Source organism: Crocuta crocuta, unplaced genomic scaffold (genome assembly GCF_008692635.1).
Source record: "Crocuta crocuta isolate KB4526 unplaced genomic scaffold, BGI_CrCroc_1.0 scaffold367, whole genome shotgun sequence".
In the NCBI taxonomy this organism is placed as follows: domain Eukaryota; kingdom Metazoa; phylum Chordata; class Mammalia; order Carnivora; family Hyaenidae; genus Crocuta; species Crocuta crocuta.
In genome coordinates, this window is record NW_027527936.1 from 3,111,992 (window position 1) to 3,127,938 (window position 15,947).

The 15,947-nt window shown below is 42.0% G+C and overlaps 1 protein-coding gene across 1 annotated transcript; it reads right to left on the reverse strand.

Annotated features, from left to right (window-relative positions):
• Positions 1 to 1,660: 1,660 nt before the first annotated feature.
• On the reverse strand, positions 1,661 to 2,608 carry LOC144221643 (olfactory receptor 2A12-like). The gene has a single exon (XM_077752196.1). The coding sequence runs from the start codon at positions 2,606 to 2,608 to the stop codon at positions 1,661 to 1,663; it is 948 nt and encodes a 315-aa protein (XP_077608322.1).
• Between the last annotated feature and the right edge of the window lie 13,339 nt (positions 2,609 to 15,947).

Consider the following 15,947-nt stretch of genomic DNA (forward strand, 5'->3'; position numbering starts at 1 on the left):
TTGCTTTTTATAAGCCCAGGCCACACTGTTATAAGTAATCTCTTTATTAAACGTGACTCATATTGCCCAAATTAAGTGTTCTGTTTTCTGCCAGGATCCTAAGAATTACAAATTAAATTTGAGATTTCTATTATACATCTTGGTGGAGATATTGAATAACCAATTGGATAACTCTATGTATTTGTATCTGTATCTGTATTTATAGATAAGTAGATATCTCTCCAAAGACTGACTAAGATCAACAAGGGAATGAATGTACAAAGAGAAGAAAAGAGGGACAAGGACTGATTCTGAGCTGGACCTAGTAGTTTTGCTTCTCACGAATACTCCACTAGTGATGGTATACCACTTTCAAGATTAGGTTACATAAAATCCTGGCTATACCCTGCTCACAATCTCTCTGATGAAGCCAACCTCCAGGTGGAGAGCTCTTCCAAGGAGAAGCCTACATGGAAGAAATTGATGGACGCTCTGTACAGCTATCAGGTTGGAAAAGAGACCCTCAGTCCAAGAGCCCACCAGAAACTGAATCCTGATGACAATCAAGTGAGCTTGGAAGCAGATCCTTCCCCAGTTAAATGCTAGGATTTCTGTAGCTGATTCCTTGATTACAGCCTTCTGAGACCCCCTAATCCAGAGGATCCAGCTAACCTTCGCTCAGATTCTTAACCCACAGAAACTATTAAAAAAAATGTTTATTATTTTAAACCACGAAATTTGGGAGTAATTTGTCACACATCAATAGATAACTAATGCAGAGGAACTGCAAAGAGTCACAAGGAAACTTTGAGTGTTGATGATAATGATCTTGATTATAGTGATGTTTTCATAAGTATATATACATTTCAAAACTCATGAAATTATATACTTTCAATATCTATAGTTCCCCATATGTCAATGTGTTTCAATAAAGTTAAAAATGCATTATGAAAGTGTCTGGGTGGGAGGAGATTTTTCCCAATTGCTAGGAGATTCTGTTCCCCCCTGAAAATATCACTTCACTAAGACAGAGCTCCTTATTTTAGTGACATGCGGGTTTGTGTGCCTTAAATGCAATACTCTTTTTTTTTTTTTTTTTTTAGCGTTAAGCAGTTTTTGCCCTTTATTTATTTCTGTTAACATTGTGTCTTAATGCAATACTCTCCTAATAGTACTGAATGAGAAGGGACCTGTAACCTGTATTACTTTCCTGAACTCTATTACATATGATTACCACACATTTTCTTCAATTGTTTTGTCTTCAGAACTTGTCAAATCCCTGACTGAGCTATAATGGTGTCACTGACCTAGGAATCTGGAAGTCATCTTATGCCCAACAATTTGAACTTATTTCATAAATTCAGAGCTCAAGCACTCAGGTTAATGTTCACTTAGTTATAGAAAACATGAATATAATGCCAATTCTATGCCAGGTCTTGTAAACTGGTGGTACAGAAATGAATCAAATATAGGTGTGCCTTCATGGAGTTCCCTGTCAGGTATCTTTATGCTTGGGGGACACCTACTGCCATAACCTTCTGGGTATTCTTGTATATGATCTTACTAAGTCTAACCCATTAATGTTATCATGTGTGCCCATTGGAGGTTGGAAAGAATTTAGAAGGAGAAGTCACGTAGGCTGTGCCCCAGGTTTGCTGCTGGTGCCCATGCTTCTGTGACTTCATTCTTGTGCTTTGCCCCAGCCTGTCACCTTGAGGAAAGCCCTCTTCACATCTTTGTTCCTAAGACTATAGATGATGGGGTTAAGGAAGGCAGAGATAACATTGTAGAATAGAGCCAACTTCTTGTCTTCTTCTGGGGAAGACTCAGAACCAGGTCTCATGTACATAACCATACATGGTATAGAGAACATAGTGACAACAGTGATGTGGGAGGCACAAGTGGAAAAGGCCTTGAGCCGCCCTTGGGCTGAGCGAATCCTCAAGATGGCAGCAAAAATATTAATGTAGACAATGATGATGAGGGAGAGTGGGACCAACAGAAGAATGAAGCCCAAGATGAAGTCCACCTGATCATTGAGAGATGTGTCTGCACAGGCCAGCTTCAAGACTGCAGGTACTTCACAGAAGAAGTGATTGATCTCATTAGGACCACAATAGGGAAGAATCATAGCAGAGACAGTGTATATCAGGGCACAGCTGATACCCCAGAATCCACAGAAGGCCACCATTGACCCACATAGCAAAGGGTTCATAATGACTTTATACCTCAGGGGATGGCAAATGGCCACATACCTGTCATAAGCCATGATTGCAAAAAGCCAAGACTCAGTGATTCCTAGCATCAGGAATATGTACATCTGGGCCACACATCCAATGTAGGAGATGGTCTTCTCCTTGCAAACCAAGTGTATCAGCATCTGGGGCACTGTGGTGGTGACGTAGCCCATATCCATAATGGATAGGACACTGAGGAAAAAGTACATGGGTGTGTGGAGGCGTGAGTCCATGCGTATCAAGGTGATAATGAGTCCATTGCCCAGAAGGGTGATGAGGTAGAGGAAGAGGAAGACACTGAATAGAATAAAGTTTATCTCCGTGTTACGAGAGAATCCTAAAAGAATAAACTCAGTAAGAGAGCTATGGTTTCCCCAGAGTAAGTCTTGCATCCTTCTCCTGGTATAGAGAAAGAACAGAGCCATAATTATTCATAAAATAAAGTCTCCAAGTTCAAACCCTGATGCTACTCTTTTTTTAGGAGTGCCAAATATCAGGTAGCAAAGTAAGTTCTTATTAGGACACCTACAAAGCTGGGAACCAAAATTTTTAAAAAGAATTTCCATTTTATATGAAACAACATGTTAATATTGTATTACTTAATCCCAGTTTATTCTAATACCACAGTTAAAATAAATTTCACATTTCAAAATGCAGAACTTGCGAAAATGAGTGTCCAAAACTGTGTCCTGCACTTGCTGAACTCACCATAGTCCATGGAGCTTATAAAAGATTTCAAAGTGGTCAAGAAAATAATTGGATATTTGAGATTATAGCATCTGTTGTTAGTTTCATACCGGATGGAGATTTCTGCCCCTCTTTGTAAGGTCTTATCAAAATGGGATTCAATGTGACCACTTGAATAGCTTAATAGGTACTCTGGAACTTTAGAGACATAGTTATTGGATATCTTACTCCAGAAGACAACTATTGTTTGGGGATAAATTGCACTTCATGAAAAGTCAAAGTCATGTGTTTCTATGACCAGAGGTAAGTAAGTCATGAGAGAGAGAGAGAGAAAGAGGAAAAGAAGGAAGGAACAAGAGAGAAAGGGAGAGAAATTACCGTGCTAAGATACTATACTCAATAAATATATCCATAAGGAATGAAAGCTGTTTGCTCTACAAAAAAACACATAATTAATTACTAAAAGACTCACAGTAAAATATTAAAGAGCTTCTTTAGGGTAAAGGAAAATGATCCCTGATGGAAGTATCAAATTGAAAGAAAATAATGAACACCAGAAATCATAAATGTGTGGGTAAATATCATAGAATATTGGTTGTTTAAAGCAACAAAAATAGCAACACGTTTTGGAGCTTTAAATATACACATAGAAGTTCAATATGTGACAAAAATGGTCCAATGATCAGGAGGAGGAAATGGACTTAAACTGTTAGATTTTGCATTGTTTGGGAAAATGGCACTTTAAGTGAGATTATAAGCCAAAGATGCATATTTTGGTCTCTAGATCAGGTATCAGAACACTTTTTCATGTAAAGAGCCAGACAATAAATTTTTTAGGCTTTGCACAGAATATACAGTCACTGTAGCATATTTTTATTTGTGTTTTAAAAACCCTTTTTAAAATATAAGGTTTACCAATCCCTGTTCTAGAATTACAAAAGAATAATTTTTAAAAAACAGTAAAACTCAAAATACATTACAGAATGTAAAGAGAATAATTAGAAGTTTTTTATTAGTTCAAAAGAAGGCAGGAAAAGTGGAATAAAGAAAAAAGAACATTTGGAATAAGTAGGAGACAAGTATTAAGATGATAGATTCAAACCTAATTACAATAGTAAATACATTAAATGATATCAGTGAGGAAACTTACTGAAAGACAAAGATTATCAGACTGGATTTTCAAAAACTAGTAGCAATGCTGGGGCACGTGGGTGGCTCAGTCAGTTGAGCATCCAACTCTCAATTTTGGCTGAGGTCATAATCCCAGGGTTATGAGATTGAACCCCATGCTGTGCTCCATGCTGAGTGTGGACCCTGCTCAAACTCTCTCTCTCTCTCTGCCTCTTTTCCCTACTCTCTCTCTCTCAAATAAAAATTTTAAAAAATAAAATAAAATAAAAACTAGTGGCATGAAAGAATTCCATAAAGAAAGGAATAATCTTTAGAAACCAGAGAAGAACAGAAATACAATTTTTAGATTATTAAGACGGTACCAGTCAACTCAGGACTGTCTTACCTCTCACCTCATCTCTTTCTTACTGCAAGCCTGGCAGTGGCTGAAGCTACTGGGAATTGGGATGAGGAACTGACAAACTAAAAGATGAAGAAACACACCATACTTCCTCCTTTGGGTGACAGGCAACTTGCTACAGCAAGCCTAACTCAATCTGAAGATTTATAGAAGGCACCCTGCAGGAGGTAAGAGTCAGGCTGGTCTTTGAACAGTGGGTAGATGCTAACCACAGGGGAAGTGCAGAAAAGGATATGCCAGGCAGAGAAAGTCATCTGTGTGAAGTCATGAAGCTAGCCAGAGAGTGATGGGAGATGGGGTAAAGAGGTAGGCAAGGACAGACCATGGAGGACCTATAAAGCCCTGAAAAATGGTCTCATGAAGGTGGATTTTGTAGAAAGGAAGATAAGGACCCACCAAATGCTCGTGACATCAGGCTTATATCTGGCAACATTCACACTGGCAGCAATGTGGAGACTGCAGCAATTCAGGGAGGAAAGGATGAGAGTGGGAGCAAATATTTAAATGAAAGGTAGGTATTCAACAAGAGCCTTTAGGAGGTGGGTCTAAGGATGTAGGTAAATGATTAGGGGAGCGGTGAGAAAGAACGACGAATTCCAAGTTTGGGTAAACAGATGGGTGGTGATGCCATTTGCTGAGGTTGGGTACACGGGAAAGTACCCAAGTGCAAAGTTGGGAAGGAGGTGAGGACGACACATGATGAGTCTAGTTTTGGAGCCAGGGAGTTTGTGGGACTCCCAGTATCTGTTTGTCTGATGGCTGAGAGCTAAAAAGAAAGCTCTAGAGACAGGAATCTGAGTGTCCTCAGCACTTCTGTAGGAACTGAAGCCATCTGAAGAGATGAGATCACCCAGGGAGAGCATGTAGAGGGAGAAGACAGCTGAAAGCAGCACTCTGAGAAGCCACATTATAAGGGCTAGGCCTCAAGGAGAGAATCGAGAGAAGACAGTATCAAGAGGCTGAAGGTGGATGACATGTGACACAGAAACCTAAGGAGAGACAAGGTCTACAAGGGGAGGATGGTCTTTGTGGCCAAGTATGCATAGATATCAAGTGAGATATGAACTGAAAGTGTCTGAAGCCAGCCCATCTTCTGCCTTAAATACATTTCCAAATTTAAATCTCTTGCCCAGATGGTCCCCCTGCATTCCATGTGTCCAACTGCCTACTTGAACTCTGCCCATTAATGCTTAATAGACTCCTCAAACTTCTCATGTCAAAAACTGAACTCCTAATTTTTCACTACATGCTCTAGCTCTTGGATCTCATCTCCCATTACTGTCCTTTGGCTCACTCCGCAAAAACCACACTGTCACTGTTACCCTTTCTAGTCCAACAACTGCCAACTAGACTTTCACCTAAAGACTTTTGCCACAACATCCAGATCTCTTCTACCAGATCTCTTTAGCGGGGAGTTCTACTTCCTTCAGTTCCCTGCCCAACTGTCACTCATCAGAGAGCTCCTTCTTCACCATCCTGTCTGAAATGCAACCATCCTTCACTGTCTCCTTAGTCAGCTTTGCTTTTATTGTACTTCTCACTTCTTCAAAAACTCATCTATTTATCTGATTATTGTCTGTTGGCCCCAAGTAGGTTGTAAAAGCAGAGACTTTGTTTTGTTCACTAGTATATCTCCAGTGTCAGTCATTGTGCCAGGCACATGGTAGGAACTCAATTAATATTTATTAAATTGTGAAAGCAGGTGCCAGTCTTAGATTCCATCCTAGAAGCTATATTGGCAGGATAAATAGAGGTGATTGATACCTGTCCTCTCCAGTGGGGCAAACACAATGGGAAAGTAGAATTTACACCTGTAACCCAAGTCTTAAGACTTGTGGACAAGTTGTGGTTTGTAGAAAGATATATTATGATGGCACAAAAACAAATCTAAGCAACTGGTGATTTTTCTCTGCAGAAATTTAAGCTAGGGAGGATGCTGAGGCCTGTCTACAGAAGTATCTAAACGGCTGTATTAAGGAAGATGAATAAGAATTGTTCTGCATAGTGCCAAGTTTAGAATTAGTATAAATTTTACCAGGACAGCAAGCTTCAGATTGACTACAGAAAAGTTCTAACAGTCAGAGATGTTCATAGACAGAAAAGACTTCCCTGAGAAGCAACAAGCTCTCTGTTCTTGTTGAGAGGTTCAAGCTAAATCTAGCTGACCATATGTCAGGGGCACGGTAGGATCAACCTGGACTTAGAGAGAGGTGGAGGAGGAGGGCTGCTGAGGTCCATTCCACCTGGAGGAGTTAAGGACCTTCTCATCTTCTCTGTCCTCTTTACTATCTAACTTCACCTGTTCCCCAATGTCTAACACCTGGAGCACTATAGCAGCCTCTGTCTGTCCCTCCCATCCCCCAGTCCCACCCACTCACTCAATCCTACAGAATTTTCTAGGAGCAATCTGAATAACAGAGCATTTTCACTGTGACCTTTGTCTTCTCTACTGGTGCAAAATGTGTGGGGGAAAGAGTATTGGGTGTGTAGCAGAGAAGCAGAGGGAATGGAGATGGGGGATAGGTTCCAGAACTCCAGAAGCACTCTCAGTCCCACAGTGTTGGACAGCTGTGACAGCGAGCATCGCTGGACTATAGGTATCCTGGTGGGAGGCATCTGCCTTGCTCCCTGCTCTTCAGTAAGAGATCCTTAGAGCAACTCCCAATGTCAGGGTGGTCCTCCAAATCCCGGTCTCCCCTGAGATCTCCTTGCAGCCTCCCTCCTCCTCTCCCATATCCGAGTGCTGTCCTATCAACCTTCCCCACCTCCCCCCTGCCTCCCTTGTCTTGCCCACTTCCAAGGGTCCCCCGGGTTGGGACAGGAACAGGGGAGAGCCCAGCTGCCTCAGCCTCCCCAGCAGCAGCCCCTCCTCCTTTTCTTTGTCTTCATTGGCAACTGAAGGCCAGATGTCTGAAGGGAGACGTGCACACTGAGTCAGATAGAGACAGAGAGGGGAAAAGCAAGGTGGGTGGAGAGCAAGTCAGAGAGTTGGGGAAGAAGAGTCGGAGAAAGGAGAGGACAGAGCAAAGAGCACAGGCATGAAGGGACCTGCAGATGTGCAGATTTGTAGGAAGTCGAGAGAACCAGAGCAGGCAGAGAAAAGGTACCTCAGAGGAACATTCACCCAAGCCACGGGCCACTGTCCCCACTCCCACCACTCTTTACCTGCTCTCGGGCTCTGTGGGAGGGATGGGCCAGGAGTCTGAGGAGCTCTCCTTTGAAACTGTGCTCACAGGGGCCCCGGTTCCCAGGAGGATAAATCCAATGACTTCCAACGAACTCTTTGTGCTTTTAAATTCCCAAGGGACTGAGCATCAAGTTTGAACTCCATCACCTAGTACTCAGGACCCCCTGACTGGAGCCCTGACTACTCCCCAGAGGTCCATGCCCTCCCGTGCCCAATATTTTCTCTGGGTTAGCACCAGAATGCATAGGTTCGATTCCTGGTTACAATTTACCAATTGTGACTTTCGGCAAGTTTCAAAAACCTTTCCAGGGCTCCAGGCCTTTTATCAGTAAACTAGAACCTGCTCCATAGAGTTGTAGGGAGGGTAAAATGAGTTCACAAATATAAGGCTTTTAAGGCTGTGCCAAGCATATAGGAAGTAAGTCGCCTGTACATTTATTATTATCCCTCATTTGCACCTTCTATGTTCCCCACCTGAAGATCCTCTTCCCTTTTGTCTTTAAGTCTGCCCTAAATTTCAGGTCCACCTTCCTCAGGAAGGCAGCCATGATTACCTGACACTTTCCTCCCTCCTGTTACCCTCATTCTCCATTATTGTTCCTGGGAGTCCTGTGTGACCTGTGAGGGCCCTGAGGAGTGAAGGAAAGCACAGTAGGTTCAAAGGTTTTGTCTACTATTGGAACTAAGTTTCAACATGTGGAAAGTAAATAATACACTCTAACATAACCAATAGGTCAAGGAGAAAAAAGAAGATACCTGAAAGGAATGAACACAAAAACACAGCACATCAAAATTCACAGAATGGAAAAAAAACCAATGTTTATTTAAAAATAATATTTAAAAATAAGAAAGATCTCAAATCATCTCATTCACCTTAAGAAAAGTTAAAGAAGAAGTGGGGTATCTGGCTGGCCTGGCCCAGTGGGTACAGCATGCAACTCTTGATCTCAGGGTCATGAGTTTTTGAATCCCACAACGGGCATGGAGCCTACTTAAAAAGAATAAATAAAATAAAACTTAAAAATTAGAAAATAAAAAAGACACTAGAAGAGCTTGGTTGAACCAGAAGAGAACTAGCTTGACAGTAGTAACCATTATAGAACATACATTGTAGACCTTAAATATATACAATGTTTATTTGTCAATCATACTTCAATAAAGCTGGGAGAAAAGGGGCACCTGAGTGGCTCAGTTGGTTAAGTGTCCAACTTTGGCTCAGGTCCTGATCTCACAGCTCGTGAGTTCAAGTCCTGAGTTGGGCTCTGCTGACAGTTCAGAGCCTGGAACCTGCTTCGGATTCTGTGTCTCCCTCTCTTTCTGCTGCTCCCCTACTTGTGCTTTTTCTCTCTGTCTCTGACTCCGTCTCTTTCTCTCCCTCTCTCTCAAAAATAAACGTTAAAAAATTTTTCAGAAAATGTCCTTCTTCAGCTCAGGTCATGATATCATGGTTCGTGGGTTCAAGCCCTGCATTGGGCCTCTGTGCTGACAGCTCAGAACCTGGAGCCTGCTTCAGATTCTGTGTCTCCCTCTCTCTGTGTCCTTCCCCCACTCACACTGTCTCTCTGTCCCTCAAAAAAATTTTAAAAATATAAAAATTAAAAGTTTTTTAAACTAAAAAAGCTGGGAGAAAAGAGTACTATATTAGCTTTTATTTATATTAAAATATTTTTTTCTTGTTTGTTTTTTTATTTATTTTTGAGAGAGAGACGAGCACAAACCCACACCATGAGATCATGACCTGAGCCAAAGTCAAACGCTTAATGAACTGAGCCACCCAGGTGCCCCTATATTAGCTTTTAGTAAATGTTTTTTCTGCAACTATTCAAGTGGCCATATATTTTTTCTTCTTTCTTCCTTTAGGGCATTTTTTAGTTCATTTACCCAATTTCCCAAAATTGTCAAAAGTCATATGATAAAACTGTTAACAATATATCTTTACCATGTATTTTGATTTTTGCAAACTTAAGGGGGCTCGTATTGAAGAGAGAATCAAAGGGAACTTATCTTTATCTGTATTGTTTAAATGTTTATAATGAATATATTGATGTTCACTTGTATAATTAGAGAAAAATAAAAAATTACAGACAGTAGGAGTAAAATCACTTGAGGGATTTCTGATGTAATTGGGCTATCACTGTCCCCTGTAAGGCTAACAGCAGTGATCTTCAGTGACTGACTTACATGTCAAGATTAGTTCAAGGTGGAGAAAAGTTAGGCAGCATATGCCCGCTGAGTCCAGGGGCCTGGTTTGACATATGTATGTGACTTCCCAAACATAATCACAGACTCAGACTACTGAGAATTCCCCACCAGCTCTGCATTAGGCTGGCGTTTCCCAGGAGGATTTAAGAACTGTTGGTTATACAGAGTTAAACTTTTCTCATCTCAATTAAGCCAAAAGTAACATCTTGATTTCTCTTCCTCTTTCCTCCTCCCGCTGTGAGTCTCTAAGTTTGCTCCCCAGTTCCTGGGAGCCACCCCTGGGTCCCTCTGTCCCCGGAGTCCTCCTTCCTGGCTGTGGCCCAGCTAAGCCACAGCAGAGTTGCTCTGACGTGAGAAGTCCTGGGGGGGCTTGTTAAATTCAGTGTTTAAGAACATGGAAGGAGCACTATTAAGAACTTCAGCTCATTAGACAGCTGGGCCAGCCACAGCAGCTACGCAGCAAGATCAGAGGTGACCCAGTGTCCCTCAGAGGCATCTGAAGAAACCTGCTTTAACTTCAACCTGATTTTATCCTGACCGTGTACACCAGCTAACAAGCACCCGCCCAAATAACCGTCTCCTCCACCGCCACCATCACCTGTCATTTTCATCAGACGTTACCTCACCACAGCCACCTCGCCCTGTTAGTGTTCACCTCCGCGTTCATTTGCCATCCCTCCCCAAATATCACCCTTTCGTTAGTCCATCATTGCTCTCAGCATTATCACCCAACTCATCGTCTCTCCACCACCAACATCAGGGTCATCTTCAACCTCCTGCTGGGGTGCAAATGCCCTCATTAGCTCCTCTACTCCGGTCAGTCAGTCAAGGCCAGCACTTCCAGGGCCAGCGCCCTCACGTGTATCTGCAGCTGGTGAGCAGAGAGCAGTCGCCCCAAGCTTCAGAGAAAAAGCCTGTATTTGAAAATGGAAATAATTTTGAATAGCTGCTCTGTGATTTCAGTCAAGTACAAAAGGACAAAGCGGGCCATGTGAAGACTGAAGTAAGTCTGCATGCATCTAAGTCCAACAAAGTACATTTACCAAAGTAGTCAAATGTAGCCTGAACTGGAGACAGTAAATGGCACAATGGACCCTGCATAAAAATTAAAATATTCACAGGACACCGGAAAGAAGAAAGGAAATTGGGATAATTACAGAACGAAGATGAGTTGCAAAGATCTGTCTGCTAGTATTGAAGAGTTTCTACGGGAGGAAAAAATAAGTGGCTCAGAGGCAATATCCAAAAGTACAATATAAGAAACCTTTCTGGATCTCAAAAGAAATACCCTGAAGATCAACGTGCCCCCACTATATTCCAGGGAAAGTTCATGAAGGAGGTCTACACCTACACACATTCCCCTGACAATTTGTTCTTCAACCCACAGCCAGAATGATACATTCAAAATACGAGTCTTAGAACATCACCGACAGCTTAAGTACTTAAATAACCTTCCAGCAATAAAGAATGAATTCCAAGGCCCACAGTTTGGCTCAGCACCTCCCCACAGGCTTCTCCCTTGCTTCCTGCCTAACCGGTCTTCTTTCTGTTCCTAGCACATGTCATGTTCCCGTTGGCATTAAGAACTTGGTGTGAGGGGCACCTGGGTGGCTCAGTTGGTTAAGTGTCCGATGTCGGCTCAGGTCATGATCTCACGGTTCGTGGGTTCGAGCCCCGTGTCGGGTTCTGTGCTGACAGCTAGCTCGGACCCTGGAGCCTGCTTCAGATTCTGTATCTCCCTCTCTCTCTCTCTGACCCTCCCCTGCTTGCGCTGTCTCTCTCTCTCAGAAATAAATAAAACATTAAAAATTAAAAAAAAGAAAAGAAAAAAAGAACTTGGTGTGCATTATTCTCTCCCCTTGGAAATGCTCTCAACCCTCCCCTCTAAAGTTCCTCCAGTTTGGGATCTCATACATCACTTTCACAAGGAACCCTTCCCAGACCCCTCTAACTAGACTAATGTACCTATTAAATGTTCTTGTAGCACCAAGTACCTCCCATGTTAGCACTGTTAACAAATAGGTTTATATTGATGTGTATGATTCTTTGATTACTATCTGCCTGTCCCTCAGAGTATAATATCCACAGGGGTAGAGACCAAGGAGCAAAGTCAAGTTTCATTATCTGAATTGGCAGGATGTACATGCAGCATCCACACATATCCTCGCAGCACCAAATGGGAATGCAGGCATCGCCGCTACCCTGTCTGCTCTCCCTGCCCTCAGGGACCTCTCTGGTCAACCTCTTGCTTAAAGTATTCCCCAGGTGGGAAGGAGGCGCCAGGCTCACTCATCCCCCAAAACTTTAGGGACACATATCAATCTCTCAGTCACTCCTGGAGCACCTATCTGGTTGCATCCTGCGGCCAGGGCAGGGAGGCCTAGAGTTGCTACAGCTCAACACAGGTCTCTCTGCGTGGCCTCTCTGACCATTCTCTTAGAGCTTCCCCCACTTGACCAATGAGGGGCCAGGGAGAGCCCATTCCCTTCCCCCACAGAAAGGGGAGGAGCACATTACTCTCTCCTGGCACGAAGCCTACACTAAACACTGAACTCTCCAAGGTAATCAACCTCCTTTCCATGTCTCAGTTCTTTTCATACAGTCTACAGGTGCATGGTGATGGGGTGATGAATATAGGACTGGGTTGTGTCTAGCAACTCATTGAGGCTCTCGGAGAAAGTGGAGCTTTTAGCCAAACTTTTGATACAACAGGGAAAGCCCCAGTCAACATTGTGTTATGACTGCATTCCTGAAAATTTGGGAAGATAGAGAATATGAGAAGGGAATCAACCATAATTCCACTTCTCTAAAACCAAAGGCACCTTCTTGTTAGTGTTTTATCTTCCATTATCTTATCAACTACAAGTTTTTGTGTAAATTGTATTCATTGTACGCTGGTCTTTTTGTAGACTGCTTTTATCTACTTCATGTTTTTTTTTTAAGTTTTTAAATTTTTTAAAGTTTATTTACTTATTTTGAGAGAGAGATGGAGAGAGCAATTGGGGAGGGGCAGCGAGAGAGGGAGAGAGAGAATCCCAAGCAGGCTCTGCACTGTCAGCACAAAGTCCACCGTGGGGCTCAAACTCATGAACCATGAGATCATGACCTGAGCCGAAACCAAGAGTCGGACGCTTAACTGACTGAGCCACCCAGGCGCCCCTATTCACTTCATGTTATAGCATATGCATTGTCCCAAGTTGTGCTACATTCAACATATCATCTTAAGTGAATGCATAATAACATACACATTTTGAGAAAACTTTCTTTTATAAGCAATACTAAATTGAATATCTTTACACATGTAGACTTCATTCTTGGACTGATTCCTTAGGAGTGATTGCTAAAATTGGTGTCATAGAGTAGGCTGGTTGTCTGATTTTTCTGGCCAATATCCATTCTCTTTGCTTCTACTGACAGTTCCCTGAAGCTTTTCTCCATAAAAGAGAAAATTTGGGTGTATTGTGTTTTCGTGTTCATTCAGTTAAAAACACTTTCTCATCTTCCTTGTTGATTTTTTCTGTGGGCCATGGGTTATTTAGAAGTCTGCTATTTAGTTTGCAGATTTTCTAGAAATCTTTGTTACTTATTCCTAATTTAATTTCACTGTGGCCAGAGAGCACACTCTCCATGACTTGAATACTTTCCAGTTTATTTGAGACTTGTTTGATAGCCCAGAATATTGACTGTATTGATCAAATAACCCTTATGTAACCGAAAGAAATGTTTATTCTGCTGTCATTGGGTGGAGTGTTCTGTAAGCGTCAATTAGGTCAAGTCACTTGATAGTGTTGTTGAAGTCTGCTATATCTCTGTGGATTTTGTATCTATTTGTCTTATTGATTATTGAGAAAAGGGTCTTGAGATTTCGAAAAAATAATTGTGAATTTGTCTGTTTCTCCTTGGAGCTCTCTCTCTCCATTTTTGCTTCACATAGGATGAAGGTTCTTACCAGGATGGCTTTCCTGTCCCCCTCCCAGAGCAACCTCATCACCAACCCAGCCACCCCTGCCCCAAAACCAACAGGGGAGAGGAAGATCCAGAGTGGAGCAGATGCTCTGTGTGTACAGTTAGGAGCACTCATAGACCAGCCTGCTAGACTCACCCTGTAACCCTAAAATTAGTAATTTCTATTATTATTATTATTATTATCATTTTAGTCACATGGTGTTTGTTTATATTTACCTATGTGTACCAGTTTCTTTGTTCATTCACTGCCATGCCAGTTACCAATTCATTGTCTGTCGCCTCAAACCCACTGTGCATTGTCTAGTTTTGTGCTCCTGGAGCTGGGCCCTGAAACATTTTTTTTCCTTTACCTGCTGACACAGTTGTAATGTTAAACTGTGTCAGTAGAGGGCACCAGAAGTTCAGGTGGAAAGGGCTTTTCTTTCTGTTTCCACTGTGTTTGCTTTCTTGTCACTCTACAGCCAGAGGGACTGCCTGCACTGTGCATTCAGCCTGCAACAAGTTTTGCTGTCACTGGTGGAAGGCTTCCTATTTACCAATCCTAGCTCATGGTCCCCGGCTCTGGCATGACTTCTCGCAATTCCTACTTCCTGGGATCAAAATTTCTTCTTATCCTTTGGCTTTTCTTTTAATAAGAGCTTATTAGTGGTAAATTCTCCTCATTCAACATTTGGTATTATACGATGAAAATGTCTTTATTTAGCAATCAGTCGTGAATGATAATTTGGATGGGTATGAAATTCTAGATTCATAGTTACTTCCTTTTGGCACTTAAAAAATAATATAACACTACCTTCTGTTTTTCATTATTTAAGATTTCTGCTTTTAGTTTAATTCTTTTACAGATAACCTGTCTATTCTCTCTTACTGTTGTTATGATCTCTTTATCTGTAATAGTCACAGTTTCACACTGTCATATATAGCTGTGGATTTCTTATATTTTCTGTAAGAATTTGTAGTGTGTCCTGAATCTGGGGGTTAATGAGTTGTATCACTTCTGAAACAAATTCAGTTATTATCACTTTGAAAATTTCCTCTTCCTTCTTTTCTCTAGTTTCTCTGTCTTATACTTTTATTAGACATATATTGCATTATTAAATTCTATTCTACGTACTTCTCAACTTTACTTTCATAGTAAATGGTTCTGATCACCAAATTCCAATGTGTGTGTTGAGGAGGGTCCCAATACCACCAAGCAGTTCTTCAACATCAACTGAGTGTCCTACCATTCAACTCCATCATAACACTACCCATCTAGAGATAGTATCAGATTCCACTGGTTAAGGGCTCAGTACTGCAAGACTGCCCTCCACTTCAGTTACCAGTTGCAAATCTGGGTTGTCACTTGTGGTTCTGACCAACTGCATGACCCTTCATAGGGTTGGATTTATTTGCTAGAGCAGCTCAAAGAACTCAGAGAAACTTAGATTACCAGTTTATTATGAAAAGATATAACTCAAGAACAGCCAGATGGAAGAGATGCATGTGGCAAGTTATGTAGAAAGGAGCACAGGGCTTTCCTGACCTCTCTGGCATGCCACTGCCCCAGCACCTGCTTCCACGTGTTCCCCAAACCAGAAGCTCTTTGAATCCCATCCTTTGGGGTTTTTATGGAGGCTTCAGTAGATAGGCATGATTAATTAAATCATTGGCCATTGGTGATTCATTCAAACCTCCAGCCCCTCCTCCCACATGTCAGGGGGTGGAACTGAAAGTTCCAAGTCTCCATTCTTGGTTGATTTCCCTGGCAACCAGCCCCCATCCTTAGTTGCTGTCCAAAAGTCACGTCATTAACATAAACCCAGTTGTGATGAAAGGGGCCTGTTATGAATAACAAGACACTCAGTCAGAGCGCCTGGGTGGCTCAGTTGTTCAACCATCTGACTCTTGATTTAGGCTCAGGTCATGATCCAAGGGTTGTGAGCATGGAGCCTGTTTAAGATTCCCTCTCTCTCTCTCTCTCTCTCTCTCTCTCTCTCCCTCTGCCCCTTTCCCCTGCTCCTGTGCTCTCTCTCTCTCTCTAAAAAACAAAAATCAAAACAGGAAAAAAACAAGACACTCAGTCATCTTTATGTCTCTGAAGTGATTTTAGGAACTGAGGACAAGAGACAAAATGTTATGACCAAAGATGTTCCCATTGTTCTTATTGCTCAGGAAA